This window comes from Watersipora subatra, chromosome 5 (genome assembly GCF_963576615.1).
Source record: "Watersipora subatra chromosome 5, tzWatSuba1.1, whole genome shotgun sequence".
In the NCBI taxonomy this organism is placed as follows: domain Eukaryota; kingdom Metazoa; phylum Bryozoa; class Gymnolaemata; order Cheilostomatida; family Watersiporidae; genus Watersipora; species Watersipora subatra.
The window spans coordinates 18,350,860-18,376,602 of NC_088712.1; the positions used below are offsets into that span (position 1 = coordinate 18,350,860).

Below are 25,743 nucleotides of genomic sequence, written 5' to 3' on the forward strand. Positions count from 1 at the left end.
ACTAAAATGTACTTTCTGCTTTAAAATTGACCATGATTTTTCATTTGTGTTTAATAGACATTAGATGACAGGTGCTTCCTACAGTGCAGGAACAGAGAGGGGAAGTTAAATGACATGGCAGTTGTAAGGATGAATGAGGTTGGGAATAACAATAATGTTGCTACGATAACCAGCTAAGCCAAGGATTGTTGTAGGCCAACCATACATACAGAACATACTATAACAAAATTAAATAAACTACAAACTAATAGGCACACTGCATGGAGTTGTTTACTCAATACTAAATGAATGACAACTCTTAGTTAGTTTTATTAAAACAAAATGAAAATTTTTGTGTAATAACTATCATGCGAAAGGACGGAAGATGTTAAAAACCTGCTTTGCTTAAAAAAGATATACAGATCAATGATATAAATATTGTTAATAACGCTGATCACCTCAATGCATTAAAATAAATACTGCGATCGTGTATGCGGGCAGGATTATAGAGAACACAACTCCAACTACACGCCAATAATATATGTACAAATGATGAGGAGGAATATATGAAAGCCTATAAAAACCCCATTTTTATGAATTTAGTATCCTGCCGATGAAAAGGACAACCGTTACACCCCCAATAAGACCAATGAAAATATAGTCTTTTTCTGTTAGCCCTGCGGGTGGGATATCTGTGTCAGGGGCGCTGCTCACATCTAGGAAGGAAACAATGGTTACAAGGCTATATTGGCTTGTGCTCAAAGGAAGACCAGTTTCTGTGTAGGACATTTGAGTCTCATAGTTTAGCTTGGCACCTGCAAACATAAAAATCGGTCACAGGGGTGAAATACTTGACCAATACTGGTAGTCGATAGTCATGGTCAGTAATGGTCAGTAGTACTGGTCAGTGGAAGTGGTCAGTAGCAATGGTCAGCTGTAGTAGTCAGTATTAGTAGTCAGTAATAGTGAGAGTAAAGGTGGAAAGTGAATGATTAAGCAGTATTGAAGCAAACTCACCCACAATTCTTTTTTGAGGATTAACCAGGGTGCCTACATTAGAAAAGAGTATTTCAAGCTTGATGGTGAAACCGCTGCAATGACTGTCCAATGGTGGCTCATCTCTAAGTAGTGGAACCCAGTCTTCAGGTAACGTGGACAAAGTGTTACCTACACAAAAAACATCGGCATTAGTGGATTATATTGTATTATACTATCCAAAACTTCCATCCATAAAGGAAGAATGTAAAACTTGTTTATAATGAGGGAGCCCAGTCTAGAACTACAGTCTCTAATTGAAGGGTATTGTAGAATCACTGTCTGTACAAGTAGACACCCTACAACACAAATAATCCGTTCGGAGAATGTTTATGTTATAAGAACTTTATGTTATAAGTAGCATAAAACACATCTCAATGGTTTAATCTATTCCATGCCTATAACTCATCCTTTTGGCCCTTTAAAATGAAAAAACTGAGCATAAACTGAACTGTACAGCAACTGCAGTATTATTGGTTTGTATCAACAACTTTTCTCTTTTTATCATCAACTACACTTGTTTTAGGGTCAACAATTAGGGTGACTTTATGTTCAATTAAGGAGAGTGAACACCTTCAATGTCAATTTAAATCAATTTTTATGACTTTTTTCAACAGAATTGGGGATGCGGCTAAAAATGAAGGAAAATATATTTTATATGCCTCAAATAATAAAAAAATACAATAGATACCACTTTACGTCATTTTCTCTACCAAGTACGACAAGAGAGAAAATGATACTTTTAAGGCTAAATATGGAAAGCTCGTTATTCAAATCAATTTTAAAACTTGCTCCGATTTGATGCTTCGTGTTATACTAGCTAAATGAAGGTATTGCTAGGTAATAAAAAAGTCTTTGGACTGAAAATTTCTTTTTATTTAACATATATTTACCGATCTATCTTTTATATTTCATATCATGTGAAAAGTGTCTTGCGCGGTGCAAATAAATTATCAAAAAATAAAACAACTGTAACGGTGTTTAAATGTGAAATAATTAGCAAGTAATTGCTAAATAATCTGTTTTGATACAATGATTACAATGAAAAATGAATTGACACTGATAAAATTATTACCTGAAAAAAAAATCATGCATATGTTGAATTGATAATAATGATTTCATAGAAGTGTGTGTATAAAAAGGTTGCTGTTGCAATCAAAGCTATCCATTCAACCTTTGAACACGATGATACTAGTACCTCTCGATACTAGTACAAAAGTAGAATGAGATATCAGACTGTTTTGGTCGGATGCTTTGTCTGACCGAACGAAAAGAGAATGTAGATGCAAATCCTACTCGATATAATACGACAGTCTAGGTGTTAGTTTTAAACTTTACAGTTCTGAAATATAATAAAAATTGAACAAAAAATTAAAATGAACGATTAAATTTGAAAATTGCAAATTTAAAAAAAAGATAATGAATTTTGAAATGACTTTTAAAAATATTACAAAGCAAAACAAATAGAAAAAGTAATATCAATTAATAATAAAAAGTTAGTAATAATAAGATAAAGATACCATAGATAAATCATCTAAGAATGACGAATACGGCTTAGCCTTGTGGTTGGTTGCGCGTGTCTGTAAACTAGTGGTTGCAATATTCGTGAGTTCAAATCCAAGATGAAGTGCATTTTAATTCCTAAAACCATATGGCTGTAACTGCACAGACGACAAATTGTGAGATTTAGATATGGATGGAATTTCTTATGCAACACAAAGCACAAACTTTACATATATTCGCAAAAATTTAATGTTGCAAGGGCATCTGCTATAATGAGTTTGTGTTGCAAAAAGAAATTCTAAGGTGTGATAGCACATACAGAAAACAATGGAATTGCTAAAAATGAAAGTTGTCCTACCAGACAACCATAATTGCATTATATGATAACTCCAAATTATACGATGCACGAAAACAAAACGCTATCTGAGAAACTGAGAAAGGCGCGTTCTATGTCGTACCCATAGAAAGAAACCGAGCTAAGGCGTGTTCTATGTCGTACTCATAGAAAGAAATCGAGCTAAGGCGTGTTCTATGTCGTACCCATAGAAAGAAACCGAGCTAAGGCGCGTTCTATGTCGTACCCATAGAAAGAAACCGAGCTAAGGCGCGTTCTATGTCGTACCCATAGAAAGAAACCGAGCTAAGGCGCGTTCTATGTCGTACCCATAGAAAGAAACCGAGCTAAGGCGTGTTCTATGTCGTATCCATAGAAAGAAACCGAGCTAAGGCGTGTTCTATGTCGTACCCATAGAAAAAAACCGAGCTAAGGCGTGTTCTATGTCATACCCATAGAAAGAAACCGAGCTAAGGCGTGTTCTATGTCGTACCCATAGAAAGAAACCAAGCTAAGGCGCGTTCTATGTCGTACCCATAGAAAGAAACCGAGCTAAGGCGTGTTCTATGTCGTACCCATAGAAAGAAACTGAGCTAAGGCGCGTTCTATGTCGTACCCATATAAAGAAACCGAGCTAAGGCGTGTTCTATGTTGTACCCATAGAAAGAAACAGAGCTAAGGCGCGTTCTATGTCGTACCCATTGAAAGAAACCGAGCTAAGGCGTGTTCTATGTCGTACTCATAGAAAGAAACCAAGCTAAGGCGTGTTCTATGTCGTACCCATAGAAAGAAACCGAGCTAAGGCGTGTTCTATGTCGTACCCATAGAAAGAAACCGAGCTAAGGCGTGTTCTATGTCGTACCCATATAAAGAAACCGAGCTAAGGCGTGTTCTATGTCGTACCCATAGAAAGAAACCGAGCTAAGGCATGAAACTAACAAACGGTACAAATACAAAAGGCCTTTGAGGCTTTTGTAACTTGAACTATCTTTTGTTAAGTCCAAGCAAAATTTCTATCCGAAGACTAGAAAATTTTGCATGTAGAGATTTTCATGAGTAGGACTTACCGGCATGTTTTCACAATATTATGTACAAAAAACAGACCTTCACGCCAACACGCAGTGTTCAGGAAGGCATCACACAACGAGGTCTCACAGCAGTTCAACCATGGTAAATCGGTCGTAAACAAATATTCGAAATGAACACCTGTACCCAGGATATGGGAGACAAAGAACTGGACTCAGACACACAAGCCTTCAATCAATCAGTCAATGCTGGTGACTCACCGAAACTTGCGATATGCGCCGATTCATTAAGCGACCCATCCAATCCTATAGCCAACGAAAGAGGGGAAGAAAGGAAGCATCGCAGTGACCCAGCGACGGGAAATAAGATGCATGAGGATATCATGTCTTTTCCAAACATAACAGGCCGTCTCAGATTCAAATCACAGTCACCTACAAACATAACAGGCTGTCTCAGATTCAAATCACAGTCACCTACAAACATAACAGGCTGTCTCAGATTCAAATCACAGTCACCTACAAACATAACAGACTGTCTCAGATTCAAATCACAGTCACCTACAAACATAACAGGCTGTCTCAGATTCAAATCACAGTCACCTACTGTTATGTTTCTGCACAGAAGCAATTAAATAGAGTATTAAATTAGAGAAATGGTTTATTGCACACTCAAGAGACAACTGATTTGATAACAGAAAACCCAAGTATTTATATGTTTGGTCATAGAAAAGCTTTGTAAAAAGCTACAAGCATTATTAATAGCTACAGTACTATATAATATTAGCTTGTATAAAGCTTTAGCTAAAAAGCATAATGTTTGTTGGCAAAGTACCAGTAATACTTGGCACTTGCATGACACCTCCTCACTAAGCTAAAGGTTCTTTCTGGTTCTCTTAGACCTTCGGGGTTTGTCTCTGCTATACTCATCTCCATCAGGTAGACGAGGGTTGCGTGGTTTTCTTCTAGACGGAGGTTGCTCTGTTACAGTTGTAGGGGCTGGTAGTTGCAGTTTTGTCTCCTCTGTTATATCAGGTTTATCTCCAGGGTCTTGATCTTCTTCTGTTGAGTATCTTGGTCTGAGTTGTTCAACATGTCTTCTCCAAGTAGGTCCCTTTGGTACCACTTTGACATTGAGACTACGAGTTCCATATCTCTTAGTAACAATGGCTGGAACCCATCTAGGTTGTCTGTTGCGTCTAGGTCCATGATACAAGGCATAGCATGGTGCTCCAAGATTGTAGCTGTGTATCTTGCTAACTGTCTTTTCTGCCGATCGGTTGACTTCTCTGGATTGATGAAACTGTGCTATGTGTGCGGGTGATGGCAATAGGGTGTCAATCTTGCATCTCATCTGTCTTCCATTCAGCAGCTGACTGGGAGAGTATCCCGTAGGAAGTGGTGTCCTTCTATAGTGCATCAGGAACTGTTGTAGTGCAGATTTAGGTGAGAGTGACGATTTCTTCATGGCTTGTTTGAAGGATTGTACTAGTCTTTCAGCTGCGCCATTTGTAGCTGGATGGTAGGGTGCTCCAGTGAGGTGAACAATGCTTCTCTCTTGACACCACTGCTGAAACTCTCCTGAGGTGAAGCTGGTAGCATTGTCAGTGACTATGGTGTGAGGGTATCCAAAGTGTGCGAATATCTCCTCTAAGATGTCTGTGGTAGCTCTGGTAGAAGTAGATGACGTCCTGTGTATGCATGGATACTTTGAGTAGGCATCTATCATCACTAGCCATTGGCTGCCCATGAAGTTCACTGCATGGTCTAAGTGAAGACGACTCCATGGCTTCTCAGGTAGCATCCAGGGATGTATAGGATACTTCTGTGGAAGCTTCTGGTGTTCAGCACAGGCAGTGCACTGTCGGCTTGTCTCCTCTATATCAGAGTCAATGCGAGGCCAATAGACAGCAGTTCGAGCTAGCTTCTTCATTCTTTCCATTCCAAAGTGTCCAAGGTGAAGGATCTTTAATACTTCCTGTTGTAACTTGACAGGAATGACTACTCTGTTGCCATATAGAAGACAACCTTCAGTGATAGAAAGTGAATCTGAGATCTTGTGGAAGAGTGACAGCTGAGTCTCCTTCATCTCTTTGTTACCAGGCCATCCTTCTGCTGTGTAGCGCATTACTGTGGCTAGTGTTGTGTCTTTCTTTGTCTCCTTTGCTAGAACATTGTAGTCTGTAGAGTTGAGCTGTTGTCCAATAGTGTGAATAGTGCATACTGTATCAACATCATCCTCATCTTCTCTTGCATCAAACTCTTTATCAGGTCCAACTGGCAGTCTTGAGAGGACATCTGCATTTTGATGATGCTGGGTAGATCTGTATTCTATGGTGTAGTCATACTGATTTAGTACCAGTGCCCATCTTGCTAGTCTGTTGGCTGCTAGAGCTGGAACTCCTTTGGTAGGTCCTAGAAGTGTGAGAAGAGGTCTGTGGTCAGTTACCAAGATAAACCGTCGACCATACAGGTACTGGTGATACTTCTTTAGAGCAAATATGATTGAGAGAGCTTCTTTTTGTATTTGTCCATATTTCCTCTGTGTGCTGGTCAGTGTTTTTGAAACATTGGCTATTGGTCTCTCACTTCCATCAGGATAACGATGAAATAGTACAGCTCCCAGTCCAGTTTCTGAAGCATCACATGAGATTCCAATGTCAAGATCTGGGTTGAAGTGTGCTAAGACACTATCAGTTGATAGCATATCTTTCAGTTTGCTGAAGCTCTTTTCTTGTTCAGTGCCCCACTTCCAGGTCTCTCCTTTGCGTGTCAGTTTGTGCAATGGTCCTGTGAGTTGTGACAGATTGGGTATGAACTTGCTGTAGAATTGTGTAGCTCCTAAGAAAGATCTTAGCTGAGTTAAGTCTGTTGGGACTGGCATCTGTTGTACTGCATCTGCCTTCTTTCCTTTAGTGATTCCCTTTGAAGTGAGTTTGTGTCCCAGATACTCTACTGTAGGTTGAGCAAAACAGCACTTGTCTTTTCTACATCTGAGCCCTCTTTCTTCTAATCTTTGAAGAAGTCGACGTAAGTTTTGTAGATGGCTCTCTGCATTGGCTCCACTCACTAGTATATCATCTAGGTATACTGCTACTCCTGGGAGGTCTTGTGTCAGTTGCTCCATGATTTCTTGAAAATACCCTGGTGCTGAGCTTATGCCAAAGGGCAACCTCTTCTGTAGTAGTACTCCTCGGTGTGTTGATAGTGCTAGTCGTCGTTGACTTTCTGGTGCCAACAATATTTGATTGTAGGCATCTGCTAAATCAATCTTTGTGTAGCAATAGCCTCCACCTAGTTTTCTGATTAGATCTTCTGGTAGTGGGATAGGTTTCCTATGTGTTTCTAGCTGATTATTGATAGTCTTGGAGTAGTCTCCACATACTCTGATCTTCCCTGCAGCTTGACCTGTTGTAGATTTGCGTACAGGTACAACTGGTGTTCCATACTGGTTGAATTGAGTTGGTTCCCATATGCCTTTAGCTACACCTGCTTCGTATGCTTGGTTGAGCTCTTCTGTCAAGGCAATAGGAACTGGTCTGGGTCGGCAGAAGACTGGCTTTGTTGAAGGTTTGAAGTTTATCTCTAGTTCAAAGTTCTTGAGACATCCTAGCTCGTCTTTGAATATTTCTGGAAATTCTTTGCACATCTCCTTACACTTGATTTGTAACCTCCCATCTGGCTGGTTCTCTGTGATTGTTGATACAAGGTTCTGTTGTAGCTTGTCATCAATAGAGATGCCTAGTTGCTGTATAGCAGTTCTTCCTAGTAGGTTGAGATCTTGTACAGCACTAATCACAAATGGTAGTCTGACTTCTTTCTGTGCATCCAATTGGGCAGTTAGCTCACATCTGCCAAGCGTCTCTATGAGATGTCCTGAGGCTGATTTGTAGTTAACTGTAGTAGGTTTTAGGTTTGGCTTTCCTAGCTTCTCCCATATTGATTTACAGATGAAGTTGTCACATGCTCCAGTGTCCAGTTCAAGTGTGAAGTTGTCTCCCTCCAGTTTGATGTTTTCAGCAAGTTTCACCATCTTGGTTGATGTGCATTCTATCATCTTTACTGGTTTTTCTGCTGCAGATGATTTCTTTTTCTTGCATGCTCTTTCTATGTGACCTTGTTTAGAACAAAAGTTGCAGGTGGCTGCTTTGAATCTGCAGTCATCCGCTGTATGGTTAGTTCGGTCACATCTGTAGCATAGCTTTCCTTCCTTCTGCTTGTCAGGTGTAGAGTTGTTTTTCTGGATTGGTTTGTATCTTGATTTCTGTTGAGCAACCTTGTTGACTTTAGACGAGTTTCCATAAACTGTCTCTTTGGCAACTTTAGCTGCTTCTTCTGTTTCCTGTGCTACCTGTATAGCTTTGTTGAAGTTGAGTTCATTGTCCTTGACCTTGAAGAGAGATTTGAGAACTGCTTCATTGTTTACAGAGCAGATAAATCTTGTTCTGAGAGCCTCATCTAATGGATCTGTAATGTCTATGAAGGCACATGTAGTTGCATCTTGACGAATTCTGGCAGCTAACTCTTGAATAGTTTCTCCAGGTTTCCTCTGCATGTCACTCCAATACTTGTAACGCTCTCTAACAATGAAGCGCTTAGGGTCATACTGGTCTTTGAGAAATTCCAGTATTTCATCCATGTTGAGGTCGTTGATCTGCTTGGGTGTTGAAAGCTGAGCTGCCATATTACTAAGCTGCTTGTAGAGTGTAGGCTGTTGGTTGGTGAGAAAAGTGCCAGCAATCTTGTCTTGATGAATAGAATTTGCTGCAATGAATGTGTTGAATCTGTCTATGTAATCTGTTAGTAGCTCTGCTGTTGGGTCAAAACCTGGGAAGGCTGGAACAGCGGTTGCAGCTGTTTCTTGTTTCCGTTGTAGGTTTTGTAGTAGTAGCTCCATCAGTTTCTTATTCTCCTCCATTCTTTCATCTTGCTGACGTCTGTATTCCTCTTGTTGCTGCTTGAACTCCTCATGCTGCTGTTGTCTATGCTCTTCTTGCTGCTTTCTCTGCTCCTCTTGCTGCTGTCTCTGGTCCTCCTGCTGCTTCTGCATTAGCTTGATCAGGTCTGCTACTTCTGCCATTGTAGTGGTGCAATTTTGAACAGTTACTCTTGTAATAAACTAGAACTCTTTGTATCGATTTTATCAATGATAAAATCTGAACAAAACTCTTTGTAACTGTTCAAAAGAGAAATCCTTGTCGCCAATTAGCTTCTGTTATGTTTCTGCACAGAAGCAATTAAATAGAGTATTAAATTAAAAAAATGGTTTATTGCACACTCCAGAGACAACTGATTTGATAACAGAAAACCCAAGTATTTATATGTTTGGTCATAGAAAAGCTTTGTAAAAAGCTACAAGCATTATTAATAGCTACAGTACTATATAATATTAGCTTGTATAAAGCTTTAGCTAAAAAGCATAATGTTTGTTGGCAAAGTACCAGTAATACTTGGCACTTGCATGACACCTACAAACATAACAGGCTGTCTCAGATTCAAATCACAGTCACCTACAAACATAACAGGCTGTCTCAGATTCAAATCACAGTCACCTACAAACAAAACAGGCTGTCTCAGATTCAAATCACTGTCACCTACAAACATAACAGGCTGTCTCAGATTCAAATCACAGTCACCTACAAACATAACAGGCTGTCTCAGATTCAAATCACAGTCACCTACAAACATAACAGACTGTCTCAGATTCAAATCACAGTCACCTACAAACATAACAGGCTGTCTCAGATTCAAATCACAGTCACCTACAAACATAACAGGCTGTCTCAGATTCAAATCACAGTCACCTACAAACATAACAGGCTGTCTCAGATTCAAATCACAGTCACCTACAAACATAACAGGCTGTCTCAGATTCAAATCACAGTCACCTACAAACATAACAGGCTGTCTCAGATTCAAATCACAGTCACCTACAAACATAACAGGCTGTCTCAGATTCAAATCACAGTCACCTACAAACGTTAAGCACGCCTTAATGAAGACACAAGTAGAGAGCCTGTGCTATGATCAGCAGGAACTTGAAGGTTGACTTGCAACAAAATTCACATTACAGTTATTTGGTATCAAAAGATTCACCATGTCTTACTCTGTTGTGTTGCTAGTGCCAAATATGCGGAAATGTGATTACAAGCTCTTAAAAGCTCAAAAACAAACGAATAATCGCCGCCCCGTTTGAGACCTTATTTTAATTATTTTAATATACAACATATGAAAGAAAAGAAATTTGTAGAAAATGAGGGTCCATATGCGCAATAGCAGAGCTAATCATGGCGCCGAACCAAAATGTATGTTTATCAGGTATTTGATACCAAATAACTGTAATGTGGATTTTGTTGCAAGTCAACCTTCAAGTTTGTCATCCGTAGTCTGAGTATTAAGATGACGAGTGTGTTTAGACGCCGAATGTGTAGCGGTTATGTGTAGTGGGTATGTGTAGTGGGTATGTGTAGTGGGTATGTGTGGTGGATATGTGTAGTGGGTATGCGTAGTGGGTATGTGTTGTGGGTATGTGTAGTGGGTATGTGTAGTGGGTATGTGTAGTGGATATGTGTAGTGGGTATGTGTAGTGGGTATGTGTAGTGGATATGTGTAGTGGGTATGTGTTGTGGGTATGTGTAGTGGGTATGTGTAGTGGGTATGTGTAGTGGGTATGTGTAGTGGATATGTGTAGTGGGTATGTGTAGTGGGTATGTGTAGTGGATATGTGTAGTGGGTATGTGTTGTGGGTATGTGTAGTGGGTATGTGTAGTGGGTATGTGTAGTGGATATGTATCAATGTATGTTCATCAGGTAGGGCGTAAGCAAACGATACTCAAATTTCCAACACGCTATTGTAGCAGAACTTTGTAGAATAATTATCGTAGTGATACAACGAATTTATTATAAAACGAAGCCTGAAATCATTCTAAAAACATTTGACCCTTATTAAAACAGACCACGTGTAATAGAAGTGGTTGGTGGTCAAGTTTAGCTGATGGTCAGGATTAACCAATGTGCCTACGTATATATAGGTTTGTATATACATGAATAATCACATTAATAAGGCTTATATACATTGTACTACATACTGTACACTATACTGTAACTACATGTACCTTAAACTTTTTTAGCCTGTACAATACAAATTTTTAAGCCGGGGAAATTTGTTAAAATAGCAACAAAGGTTAGACAACCCCCGTAAAGGCAAATTATTGGCGGCAAATCGCTGTACATGCAAAGTATTACAACCATTTTGTTTTACTGAATATTAAATAAGTTACTCTTTCAAACTTATTTTGCGGTTTTTAACATATTTATAAAACATTCTAAACAGCATTTCACCATCATAAATGTCAAATAGGACAAAGAATATGATTAAAAGGCATATTAAAAGGCATAGTTAACTCTTTCGAGTGATTTATACAAATGGTTCTGATAGAAAAATGTTTCCTACGTATAATAATTGTCTCAACTTTTACTAAACAACATTATAAACCGATTATCAATTGTGGTCGAGAATGCCAGACCTACAAACAACATGTTGGGCATTCAGTCCCCAAAAAAGGGCACTGGTGGTGACATTATTGATATGCAACCTTAAGTTACTCTCTGCAACTGGAACTATCTCTAGTCATTAAGGTTCTCTCGCCACTGGACTCAGACATGTCCATCCAAAAGCAAACAGCAAGCTGCTTATTAGGCAATTCAAAATGAATTAGATTTTAATGAATCTCCACGACTGAAACTTATATTTAGTTAAAGTAACTTGAAGTCAGAATTTTTAGTAAAACTTCTAAACAAATTTGCAATCACTATGTTAAGAGATTCAGCTACAAAAAGGAGTCATTTTTTTAATTGGACCCGATTCAATACACAGCTATTGTATGCATGTACGTATGTATGTACATATGCGCGTGTGATGCGCACGTGCTATGTATGTATAGATGTAAGCATAAATTTTATTTACATCATCAAACGCAATCATGTTTTTCGTTTTATGCCAAAATAACAACAAAAAGAAGAAATACAAAAACTAGGAATTATTGAGTGAGTTGAACAAACATGTTTTAAAAGTGTGTATAACAATGCTCTTAAAAACACACAGAGCCTCTGCTTGCAGTAAACTAAGCAGACATCCTACTCCATCTTTGACGGATTGCTCACACATGATGAGGTTTGTTTTAACAAGAGTCGACTGCAGTTATCCTTTGTTTTAACAAGAGTCGACTGCAGTTATCGTATGTTTTAACAAGAGTCGACTGTAGTTATCGTTTGTTTTAACAAGAGTCGACTGTAGTTATCGTTTGTTTTAACAAGAGTCGACTGCAGTTATTCTTTGTTTTAACAAGAGTCGACTGTAGTTATCGTTTGTTTTAACAAGAGTCGACTGCAGTTATTCTTTGTTTTAACAAGAGTCGACTGCAGTTATCCTTTGTTTTAACAAGAGTCGACTGCAGTTATCATTTGTTTTAACAAGAGTCGACTGTAGTTATCGTTTGTTTTAACAAGAGTCGACTGCAGTTATCCTTTGTTTTAACAAGAGTCGATTGCAGTTATCTTTTGTTTTAGCAAGAGTCGACTGCAGTTACCGTTTGTTTTAACAAGAGTCGACTGCAGTTATCCTTTGTTTTATCAAGAGTCGACTGCAGTTATCCTTTGTTTTAACAAGAGTCGACTGCAGTTATCCTTTGTTTTAACAAGAGTCGACTGCAGTTATCCTTTGTTTTAACAAGAGTCGACTGCAGTTACCGTTTGTTTTAACAAGAGTCGACTGCAGTTATCCTTTGTTTTAACAAGAGTCGACTGCAGTTATCCTTTGTTTTAACATGAGTCGACTGTAATTATCTTTTGTAGGCTACACGTTCCACGATTACCAAACATGTTTTAATTAAATTAGTCCATAAATCATCTAATCAATAGAGTAGTTCTTGTGTCAATAGAATATATCTGAAAGTGGCTCATAGAAGAAAACTCCAAATTAATGGTTACACAAACAACTGCTTTAACCTCTTTTTCCATGACAAATATGTTTATAATGATAAACCCAATATCAAAAATCTAATTAAATATAATAAAAAATAATAACGAATAGAGGTGGAACGAGACAGGTTTTCTAAGTTTGAGACGAGACTCGAGACACTGTCTTGTAAAAATTCGAGACACGAGACAGTAAAATAATGAGCATTTGGTGATGATTTCACTACACAGGTACTAGTTACTTGGTATATATAAAATTAATAAAACTCTTTTTAAATTGAATTCTCACCTGGTGTAAACGATTTAAATACAACATTTTAATAGTGATATGCATGTAGTTTTTTGTAAACAAAAGTGACCCAAACAGCTCTAAAATACCGAAGTTATATATTCTAAGAATTTTGAGCTTGATTGATCATAATTATTATAAACATATTGCTTTGTACATGTATATTTTTACCATCTATTGAATAGGTCTTACTTTTTAATGTAAGTGTAATGAAACCGATAGCCGTCGCTCTACAAAGAAATACCACAACTAAAAGAACACACGATAACACTTTCATTCTTATCGTTTCATTAATGCTAAGTTTTGTTTGTGTATTAACTGTAGTATGTGAATTATATTTAAATTGTATTCATGAAATTATATTAATTACTGTATACATGCACATGTATATTCTTATATTGAACTAACAAAACGTCATTGTTAACCGAACACGGACTATGGTCGACACGGCCTTTCGTTCGTTTCTCCGTGTCCGGGCAAGTTTTACCCGCGAATGGTAGTATATACGTAAAAGAAGCCCGAATTTTATGAAGGGCAGTTGGTGTTTAGACACGATACGATAAAATGCAGACATTTTATCTGCAAAAGTCTTATTTATTAAATTGGATTATCCGAAGAGTAATTGGATACGACCCGGTATTTGTTTTAAGGACACAGAACCGAACTACAATGTATTAACAAGGCTGTTGTCCGGACTACATGATTAGACTCAGTGGCCAACATAATCAATAGCAACAGATAGTAACGGACCGAGTATAACTTTAAAGGCAGTTGCCCGCATTCCATTACAATATATGGAGTTGTTGCTACCCCAAGAAGCCATGTTTTATCAAGCGTGCGCAGGCGCTTTAGTTCTATTTCCTGTCTCGAGTTTGGCAATAGTTAAGTCGAGACGAGACCGATACGAAACAGGTCGATACTCGAGACGTCTCGTGTCTCGTTCCACCTCTAATAACGAATACCCTAATTAAAGTGATCATGTAATGCAAACATGAGAAAACCCCTGCAAGTTTGACTGACAGAAGATATCTATAGTAAGATCCAGTTACCATTGAGTGTAGGAGAGAGTATTCGCAGACCAGCACCCCTGCTCGGGTCAAAGGTTATTCGACCGGGCTCAACTAGAAATCCGGATATAACTGGCTCACCTGAAAACAAGAACCAACTTCAGACAAAGAAACAGGGTCAAGGTTCAGTAGGATAACAGTGTCATTGAAACCAGCAGCCTGGCTTTAGCACACCCCTTATGCTTACACAGGAACATGACAGCAATCATATCCAATGTTTAGTCATCCTCATTGCTAGTATTTACTAGCAATTAGCTAGTATTTATCCAGCATAGCTAGTATATTTAGCTAGTATAGCTAGCAATTAGCTAGTATTCATCTAGTATAGCTAGTATATTCATCTAGTATAGCTAGCTATTAGCTAGTATTCATTGCTAATTTTAAAAACTGCAAAGTAGAACTTTCTGCAAGCCTAAATCTATGTCAAAACTAATTAATGATTTTATCTTTCCTGGTCTGTCTTTTGCGCAAAAGGCTGTTGAAATTTTATACTTCATATATGCGTATACAATGAAAATCGGGCTGTATTCATGCTTGTAACCTAGAGAAAATGACAGGTTTTGCAAGTAATTTTGATATTATTTCAATTAGTTTTGATTAAATCAACAAAAATTCAACTAATAATAAATTTTGTTGACTGATGAGCTAGTGTTATCTTTACTATAATAAGAACCGTGTCCATTCGTCTCTGAAGCCAGTTGGAGGTTAGGAAAAAGATTGCTTCATATAGGATTTGAACTTATGATTTTCAACGTGGCAAACCACCACTCAAACACCTGTGTCAATCATCAGCAATCATTAATACCTGCCTAATGTGCTTTATCTCTATCTTGCAGCAGACTAGAATGCCATGGTACTATTACTGATATAAGCTTGCTTGTATTGGTAGATTGATGTAACAGATTGTATTCCTTAGCAATTCACATCCAACGAATTAGGTAGAATGAAAGAGCACCTAATCTGTGACAGTAATATGAGTTGTTTTCATAAATAAATTTTAGGTCCTCTCAAACTAAGTACTTCAGATAATTTAAACCAAAGAAGATGACGTCATAATCCCTGTTTCCACCATGCGGATTTGGAGTTATTGAATTGAAATAAAAATGACGAAATTGCGGAAAATGTTTCAATTGAACAGCTAACATAAGATTTTCATCAAGTGCAGTTTTCATCTTTCGCAATCATTAAATAAAAGTTTGTGAGTAACAAAACTCACTTGACTTCCGGAATTTTTGCCATTATTATCTAGAGGATATCACAAACTCGCTGATTACTCATGTAAACTTAGTAAATAGTGCATTGCAGAGCTTAAAATTTTTAGTTAGTCTTGTAAAGAATCGGCTACGTAACAATAATGACACGACCCGTATTTGCGATTGAACTATCACTACTGCTCTGGAAGAAGCGCGCAAAATGATTATAAATGTTGATTAAAAGCGATAGGATTATTGATTAAAATATAAATAATTGCCCTGTCATAATCTCCAGAAAATGCACAGGCTTTGCTACTGCTATATCCACTTGAAGAAGATAGTCATGTGAAGACTTGAGTTCTCTCATTGAAACTTATTTTAAAATACTTCAGTGAGCTGTGGACCTTATATCGGATGGTTTCATGAAAGGTTGCAAAGGATTAGTATAAAATAAATCTTTTAGCCGTAGAAAAGCTGAAAAGTTAAGATATACTTCCATCAATCTTTACAAAATGGGCGAGAACAATCATAAAAAATTTCCCAGACGGGGAATCGAACCCCGGCCACGGCGGTGAGAGCGCCGGATCCTAACCACTAGACCACCTGGGATGACCTGCAATCTTGTGCTTTAATATACTGACTTATTTTCAACCGATGCTTTTATTAGCTTGACATGCTATATATTGTATACTTTCATACTTATTTTAAGTGGTTGCAGTTTTACTTAATTCCAGTTGCAATAGCATTTTCACTGAGCAACAGTGACATTGACAACAAAAAAATCAAATATTTTGTCTACCTTGACTGAAGCTTTAGAAGTGTAAGTGAAACTGACATGCCTGTATATACAAGTATGCCAGCAAATTAAACGATTCTCAAGGGTAGCTTAAGAATTACTGCTTGTGATAATTACATCACAATTTACATATAAGGCGGTTTCAGCTGAAGGACTCAACATCATAAAGCATTCTAGTATCCTAAGACTGGGCGTCCTTCATTACTGACAAAGTGTCTGATCACTGTTGGTCTATCATTACCTCAACCTTCATTTATAACATGAAAAACCTGAAACGAATTGATCCTGTTCAAGGTCATCTTTGAACCCGCGCAGAGTTTGTCAATTTGTATGAATCAAATATCAAGCTTTTATTTACAAAATTGGTTTCCAGAATCAACCTCTACTCACATACACCCATTGCATTGGTCCTACTAAAATCGTTACTATAATAAGAGCCGCGCCCGTTCATCCGTCCGAGTGAAGCTAGAGATGAAGATCTAAGGCTTCAAAGGGATTTCTTTTCGTCTGATTGAAAAAAATTAGTAAAAGGATTGCATTATGCAGGGTTTGAACCCACAACATTTGGTTTACCGGCACAGAATTCTACCACCTCCACTAATCTTTCACCTTTCACCATTTTCTTTAACTTTCTACTAACTTCAAGCCAAACTAGATGCCGATCAACTTGGAAAATTATTTTTTGATAGCGACCTTCAGAATGCGGAAAAGTTTTCTGAACTGCAGTTGAAACTCGTTCATTACGCAGACGATTGCTCAGACGTGACAACCAATCAGAACAGATAGGGGGCACAGTTAGGTTTCACTTTCTCATCAAGCCCTGTTTCACGTAGCACGCTAATAGGCCTACATATTCTATGATCTTTAGTAGTGGGCTAGTAACCAATAAGAAATATATTTAGTGTCTAGCGGCAGTCTGTTAATGGACATGGTCGAGAAATCGAAGAAATCTCGACCAGTAAATTCAAGGAGTATAACAAGAATTGTGCATTATTGTTTTAAAATCCAAAATGACCCTGTTAAATACGACTTTTACTATAATAACAGTCATGTCCGTCTGTCCGAAGTCTCCGTTGGAGGTTTGAAAAAAGATTACATCGTGCGGTAGTTGAACTTGCCTTCATATATAGTGAGGGCTGTTGCAGTAGAATTATTAGGGTAAAGTTAAAAAAGTAGCCTGTTATACCCATCAACGACGGACGGAGATCATTGTTGCTATTAGTACCCTGTCAGTCAAGTGTGCTGCGAGAGATCGTCAGGAGTGCCAATAAACCGGAGATGCTAAGTATAGGCGGAACTATTTTGGAAACAGCGTAAGACGTTCAAAATGCTGAAAGTTGGGAGTTCGAATCCCTTTCAAAGCAATATATTTTTCCAACTTCCAACCATACCTTTAGACGGAAGGAGATGTCTCTCATTATAGTAAAGATTTAAACTAGTAATCAGTCAAACAAATTGAAACATGATAGTGGGTGATGACATCAACAACAGTTGGTACCACCAAAATTCGCTATCGCTCCAGAGCTTCAAAACAAAACTTGCGTAAGTGAAGAACTAAAATGCATGGCATTCTCAAGAAGATCAGGTGAGTCTATTTGGTTAAATCAGGAGCTTTGTAGATGGCCACACAAATACTACTCGTAGTAGTTCTTTAAAAATAATTTTCTATGACAGGTCAGTTTATTTTTCTAAATAGCTGTTCTATTGAATAAATGTACCCATCAACTACTTTCCTCGGGGACAGAGGTCATTGTCGCTCCTAGTATTCTGGTAGTCCGGTGTACGATGAGGAAAATTGTTCACTTGTGATACAAACTGATCATCACAAAAAACATGCTGACAACTAAGAGCAGGTCGCTGACAGCTTTAAAAAGTATTTTTCATAAATTCACATTCAATTACATTTAAAATTAAAGAACTAAACCAATTCGCTTTGGCCAACTTCCAGTTAATTTGTATGCCTTTTTTAGTTTACACTGGTTATAAATAAAAACTAAGTTCACCTTCTTCAGCTGAGTTTTTAAAGAGGGGAAAGAGAGCTAAGTGACTTAATGGAAAATGGAGTTTTCTTCTCATATTTGGTTTAGCAAGCACACAGATTTTGATGCTCCACGTCAGCAAACGCGCGTACACCTTTCCACCATTTTACAATGCAATCTTTTTTAACAATAAACCTCAACAGAAGGCTGTTTTACCTATGATATAGCCTGGGTTCCCACTCCTTGGCACGAAGGCCGTATAGTTATAATCCCTGTAGGTGACAATAAACGTCTGTTCTAAGCTCGTGATGTCACCAGGAAAGCTGTCAATTTCAAACTCAACGTTGACAGCCTGTAGGACTCCGACACTGTGAATGACTGTGTAGGTGACCTGCAGCAGAGATTTATTCTCATTGGATGCTCGTAACCATGGCAACAGTGTGCTTGAGAAGTTTCAATTTCATAATGTTCATTTATGTGATACATTTAGCAGCTGAATGCATCCATTTGACTTACTGTACATGTACAAGTACAGTCAAACCTCTACTTACAAGTACAGTCAAACCTCTACGTACAATTACAGTCAAACCTCTACGTACAAGTAAAGTCAAACCTCTACTTAAAAGTACAGTCAAACCTCTACGTACAAGTACAGTCAAATCTCTACTTACAAGTACAGTCAAATCTCTACATACAAGCACAGTCAAACCTCTACGTACAAGTACAGTCAAATCTCTGCTTACAAGTACAGTCAAATCTCTACATACAAGTACAGTCAAACCTCTACGTACAAGTACAGTCAAATCTCTACTTACAAGTACAGTCAAACCTCTAATTACAAGTACAGTCAAACCTCTAATGACAAGTACATTCAAAGATCTACATACAAGTACGCGTACAGTCAAACCTCGTCTTAAAAAGTACAGTCTACCCCCACTGACAGTACAGTCAAACCTCTACATATGTAGCTTGTTTGAGCAGTGAAATTTATAGCAGATCAGTTTTATGGAAACATTTGTTCCTACATGAGACGGATTAAACATGGAGCAGATCTCTGGAGAAATTAGCTGACTGTTTCGCAGTCTAGAACATAATTTCAGAGAATATTTTGTTGTTAAAATACATTTTCTACCATGTTACTTTGGTGTACATCCTGTAGAACCCCAGAATATGGTGGCCCTTCTATACATTTCTCCCTTTTTTCATGTTACGAGGTGGAATACGATGTTTTTATGGTATGTTTCCTGCCCTACCGTGTTGCTAAAATTATTACGATGCCGATACGTTATACGCCGAAATCCTCCCTCAAGTCATGAGAGCGATATGAGAACTGAAATCCTCCCCCAAGTCATGAGAGCGATATGAGAACTGAAATAAAACTATAATAATGAGAAGAATCATCAGAAGGCTGCGCCATTTTTATCTCATGTGAAAAATTGCGATAACATATTTACATTGTGCTTTTTAGTGCTTATATCAAAATCTAATTCGTTAGCCATGGGTCCCAGTGTAGCTAGTGGTGGTGAAAGGAGAAGCAAAAATTGGTTACTATGGAAATTGATCAGAAATAATAAAAAGATTCGAAAAAGGGGGAGATAGAACATATGTTATCGGCAGAAAAAAGGAAAGCTATTGGTTGGCTTGAAAACCTTGCTAGATTTATTGCATATAACATTTGAAAAAAATCACTCAATTCATCCTATGGTCATTTCATAAATATTTTTGAAAAGTTACCGAAAAGAGTCCTCTTTGCATAGGTATTTCTCTAAAATAGAAGCTTCTGAAAGCATAGGTGTTAAGAGGCCCCACTATACCATGATTTAACCTTATGATTTCAAATCTGGAATGGATTAATATCGTATCCCAGAGTTTTACTGTAATAACAAGATGGCAAAAAGATAAAACATCTTGAAGATTTGAATCAACAAACATCAAAACACGAACAGTCATCTACTCCAACAAGTCCAAGACATAACCTACTGAAGATTATACCTTTGTAACTACATTCATGCAGGTGTTGTTCTGAACAGCAAGGTTGGCTTTGGCAACTTCATTAACTGGAGTTACGTTCACACGTGAATTGACAGAGATAGACGACTCAGAGTAGAGGTAAGGAGCATCCAGTAAGGAAATGGATGTGTAGCCTGAGGCATCTAGATAGCCTGAAATCACAACTCAACATGTTAAATTATGCATAGCTTTGGGCTGACAGTTTAGCATCTTACCAGGAAGCCCAGCTAGTTAGATAAGAGCATTGCTGTATCATTGACAATAGTCATTCAGCATTTGGCTATTTCAGCTTATGAGAAAACCATACACAATGTTGCGAGTTCGAACCCTGCATGATGTAATTTTTTTCCATCCTCCAATCGTGACTTTGAACAGATGGATGAACACAGCTCTTATTATAATAAAGGCTGTATTTAACTGGTTTATTTTGTATTTTACAAACAGTAAACAGAAATTCTTCTTATACGTCATCCAATGAATGATGAGACAAGTAGTTTTCCGAGCATGTACATTTAAGTCAGTTACAAGACAACTGATTCTTCAAATGACCTGAAATTTGAATATTCTATATAAAAGACTCTGCTTAAGAACATGATATTAACATATTGTTTCATCTGAACATGACTCGAGTGAACCTCTAAAGAATGGCCACATGGCAGTTATACCAAAGCCTATAGACTAAGCATATCTTAACAAAGGTAAGAGAAGTTTACAATATAGCGCCGATTGAGCTGTCTTGCTGATTTTGTGTGTTTTGTAGCAATATTAAATCAACCATCCCTTCAAAAAAGTAAATTGTACTGGGGTCACTAATAATGAATTGTACAATCAAAGAAAAGTTTCAGTGGCCCCAGAACAAAAGGTAGCCAGTCAAAAGCTAGTTGGTCGCCAGCATTTCTGCTTCAAGTACTTCAGCAAACTTCTGTTGAGTTTTAGTACAGCACTACCTTTAAAATACAGGCTATGGTAGCATATATACTAACTTTCCATACAATGGTACCATAGCGACACACCCCGTATATGATGCAATTCCATTTTAGAGACAGCCGCATCGCTCTCCTTCTGTCGTGATTCAGTGTCGCTGTTTGAAAGTGAAACACCAGTGCGATGCCCCACCTTTGTGCCAAGGAAAAGGCCTTAGCGGCCAACGTCGTCACACTTGGGCATGTGTATGAATCTTGCTTTGCTGTTGCTTCATAAAGTTTTGCGCAACCACCACTCTACTATAGCACCCTATAGAAACATGACACATTTCTCGGCCCAGCGAAGCGCTTCTGCACTAGTGCACCCCCGTGTCGCTGCTATATCACTGTATGGAAACTTAGCAAATGTGGCAAGCTCAAATTGTAAGAGTTGTTCCATCTCGCGTATAGAAACTTATTATTACTCACTAGCTGTCGCGCAGACAGAGTCTAAAGGAAGCTTAAAATCTCTTCTACAAGTTGTAGTCGTGTCTTGCAAGAATTTAGCTGGTGTTCCATCTAAACACTCTCCTGAGGGTAGTTGGCTGGGTACCATGAAAAGGCCTCGAATGTTAGAAACCTCAGTGACGGTTCCCAGGTAATCTCCATTCCTATACATGACATCTTTTGACAAGAATTCACTGCTGGATGTTGAGGAGTAGGAAAACGATCTGTACTCACTGTAGAAACATTTTCAAAACAGGAAGTGACAAAAAGAGTATAGATGCTAGCGCTATATTCAAGGAAAATAAAAAGGTAATGTTGAAAAACAAGTAAAAGATAGATTTAACAATTTATACCAGTGTTATTTAAATATATAAATCTCAGTGTCTTTCTGTGGTCGTTCATCTGTCCAGTGATGGCGATCAAGTTTTAGGAATGAAAAATGCACATTGAACTGGATTTGAACTCATTACCTCCATATCTGAAGGCGGCGAGCATACCTATTAGACTATGCACCAACTGAACTTACCCAATAATAATAATGAAGAGATTCATTAGAGCGGTTAAATACGCATAAAGACATTGCGTCACAGAAAACGATTCTCAGCTGACCTCACGGCCTCACTAGGTGAATGACCAACATTGCACGGGTAATATAAACAGTTGCAGGTAATGTAGTGTAAAAGTAATGTAGTAGGTAAGGTATTGTAATGTTTATAAGCTTTGTTTTTTATTGCCCGGGCAATGCAGGGCAATCATCTAGTACATTTATACAGTAACAAAGATTTTATACCAATTAATATAAAACCATGGAGCCTTCATAGAATAACTTACGCCCTGAGTGATACCTATTTTAACCGCACTATACTTCTGGATTCATCTGAAACAACTTTGAAAGTAGCGCTTATGACAGAGTCTGAACGCTAGTAAGATATTTAGTATTTTACTAGTGATTTAGTATTTGGTAAAATTATTTAGTACAATTTAGTAAAATTACTTACCTGATGTTTTGAACCAAAAATGTGTTTGTAAAGAAATACAAGGAACGTTGCTGAAGTAAGAAAAAATCTGGCAATTTACAGTGAAATTTTGAATCTGACAGTTAATTTTTATATCATATACAGAATGGTAAACATCTATTTGTTCCGATGCTTCTTGTATAACTTGAAGACAACAGCTAAATGACAGTCACAACTACTGCTAATACTTATCGTATGGTCTCGTTCAGCTGTTACCTGGCTAATTTTTGAATAATTTATGTTTTTGGTTATTTGAAAATAAAAAAACAGCTAGAGAATCAGACAGCTTTGCGTAAAATAAACCACACTAGCAGACTCTGTTTTCAAGACGAGCGTATTTAATTATAATATGGGGAAGGAGCAGTGGTGTAATGGTTATTGAATTACCCATACAAATTACATATGATACGATCATTTTTCTGAGAGATGTGAGTTAAAATCCTGTATGGTGCAATCTTTTTTCCTGAACTCCAACCGTGGCTTTGAACAGATGGAGAGACTATTATTATAAGAAGGATGATGGCTATGACCTTAGCTAGATCCAAAACAATGGCAGTAGATATATGGTTACACTAGAAACAAGAAAAACGGTCAAACCTCAACAAGCATCCACTTTGCATACATTTTTCAGCATACGACGTAAAACTTGAGCAAATGCATGTCCCCACACACAAAGTAATCTCCAGTACGTGACATCAAAATTGTTTTCAAAACATCAAGTGATTTATAAGTCAATGTAAAAAAGAATAAAATATATTAAACAAATATAACGAAACTATGTTAGAAGAAATGAGTACAAGTTAAGCAATGAATACTTCTATCACTCACTCTACCATTGTAAGTCGAGTATAACGGAGGCTACACTTTCCATATTAAGGAGCAAATCAAAATTTCTTTGCGCTGCTTGTTTTATTACTTAATATTCCCACACAATTTAGGTTTTCATGCGGTTTAACACAAAGCATGTTATATGAAACTGCTTCAAGTATTTATCGATGTTGTTTGGCTCTGGAACAAATTAAACAAAACACAATGTATTCTTATAAGGGTATTTGCTTCAACATAAGACGATTTTAACATACAAAGCAATTGTCGAAGTGGATTGACTCCCTATATTGAGGTTTGACTGCCATGTAAATTTGTAAAATTAAGCAACTTAACCTTTCGTATTCGGTAAAAATCCTATCATAGGTGAGTTTAGCTGGAGGGTCAAAGTAGTTCTGCGCTGTTTCATCTGTTCTTGTTAAGCAGCACTGGCCGTTAACCCCTTGACACTGTTGAAAAGGAAAATTACTTGCTCTTTAGGAATGCTGAAATTCAGCTTTTATTGCGCAAAATCTTTAGCTAGACTCTGTATAAGAGCTTAAAACAGACAGAAAATGATAGCCTTGGCTCCATGAAACATGCATGAAAAGATTTGAGCAGATGAATCAAATCATTGGCTTTCAGTGAGGTCATGCTTGATTGATGAAGCGCCATGCAATGATATATTAACTAACAGAAATAATTATAATATTTCAAGGTTTGTTGATGTGCAGCTAAAAACAACTAAGAATTAAAGATACAAAATTTTTATTATCTAATAATAACTTATTAGTATGTATTAATTGAATAATTTATTATTGATAGGGCAATGTTAGCCACACTAAATGCATGAAAAATCTTGACAGTAACCACGTCACTAATTGTAATATGTTCGGCAATACCTTTCTATTATTATATATATTAATCCCACGACCAAACACGAGCGAAGCGATTGGTTTGGGAGATTTATGATAAATGCACATGTGCCCACAACTCCTGAAAAATTATCCGTTAACGGCCATCACCAAACCCTTGTAACGAAATCCTACCAACAAAATGAACTATTTTTCATTAAAGTCGTTTAAGTATAATAATGATACAAAACGCATATAAACCTATCTAAATATGTTACCAAGTCTTTGAAAGGTTACCGCAAATTCCTAAAACTAACCCATCTGATCGGATTATACATAAATAGACAGATTTATTTGGCCGAAAATCGTTATTAAAACTTGCTAAGCCTCACTTTTATCAAAGTTAAGACCGGAAATTAAAATGCCAAGCGACAGAGAATAGAACGATTAAGTCGTGCGCATTTCACGAAAAAAATAACGTGCACGTTTCACCAGTCTATAGCATTGTTGAATCGCCAAAGGTTTCTGTAATTAAGTTAGGAGTACTGAAATCGTTTCATTTTTGCCGATTTAAAAGTAACTGACATTTTAGACAATTTGGAGTACATTGGTATTCTAACTGATGTCCAACGCAGTGCAAGTAAAGAAAATGACGATGATATTTTTCTAACGGTTCTTATGAGATTATTACAATAACTAATTATAAGTTTGGATGACTACAGAACAATGACTACGTAGTACAGAATTTCTAAAAATCTATATAAATATCACAACTTCGTGATATTGTTAGCTATGCCATTTTGAAATGTAAACAAAATTGTGCGTTGGTTTTATATTATTACTATGTTAATAATATTGGTTATTCTAATTATATCAGTGCATTTTACTTCTAATATTGGCCAATATTGCATTTCTCCTATTGCAGGGGAGAGATATAAACATGTAATCTTTTCCTTTCATTATTGCTATTTGTTGTATATAATAACACCCACACCCAGTACATTACAGCTACCATTGCAGTTATCCTATTGCACTGCAGTGCCATTTGACTGCTAATATTGCATTTCTCAACGATCAGTACCCTTTCTTTTTTTTCCAATATCACTTTGGTCATGGGCTGTATGACAGGAAAATTTCTAGTCATAATAATAATATTCAGAATATTACATATAATAAATTATATATAATTATTAAATAACTAATATATATCAATTACCATTATATATATTTCTGTATATAAAGATATAATTAATCTATATAAATTAATTGTAAAAATTATATTACATAAAATATTATATATATTGTAAAGGTCTGGCCCCGGTAGCTGAGCCAGCTTTACTTCCCTAGCAAGGCAGTGCAGTCTGAACACTGGGCCTTCCCCTCGTCGGCCTGCCTGACACACCTAGTGGTCGGATCAGGCCGCGGTGGGCTGTCCTCAGTTCAGGCTCACTTGGAAGGCTAGCACGGCCTGCTCTCT

At 37.4% G+C, this 25,743-nt stretch overlaps 1 protein-coding gene and 1 non-coding gene across 2 annotated transcripts in view; both read right to left on the reverse strand.

The window, feature by feature from the left end:
- Positions 1 to 289: 289 nt before the first annotated feature.
- Positions 290 to 25,743, reverse strand: part of LOC137396804 (tectonic-3-like) — a 29,514-nt gene continuing 4,060 nt past the window's right edge. The window contains exons 4-11 of the mRNA XM_068083114.1: positions 23,770 to 23,882; positions 21,575 to 21,825; positions 20,166 to 20,335; positions 18,390 to 18,564; positions 14,188 to 14,286; positions 4,138 to 4,308; positions 997 to 1,146; positions 290 to 794 (exon numbers count right to left, since the gene is read on the reverse strand). Of these exons, the coding sequence (XP_067939215.1) occupies positions 571 to 794; positions 997 to 1,146; positions 4,138 to 4,308; positions 14,188 to 14,286; positions 18,390 to 18,564; positions 20,166 to 20,335; positions 21,575 to 21,825; positions 23,770 to 23,882 (1,353 nt within the window). The 3' untranslated portion in view covers positions 290 to 570. The remainder of the gene's footprint in view (positions 795 to 996; positions 1,147 to 4,137; positions 4,309 to 14,187; positions 14,287 to 18,389; positions 18,565 to 20,165; positions 20,336 to 21,574; positions 21,826 to 23,769; positions 23,883 to 25,743) is intronic.
- Trnae-cuc (transfer RNA glutamic acid (anticodon CUC)) lies at positions 15,936 to 16,007 on the reverse strand. The gene has a single exon. It is a non-coding gene; the product is annotated as a tRNA-Glu (tRNA).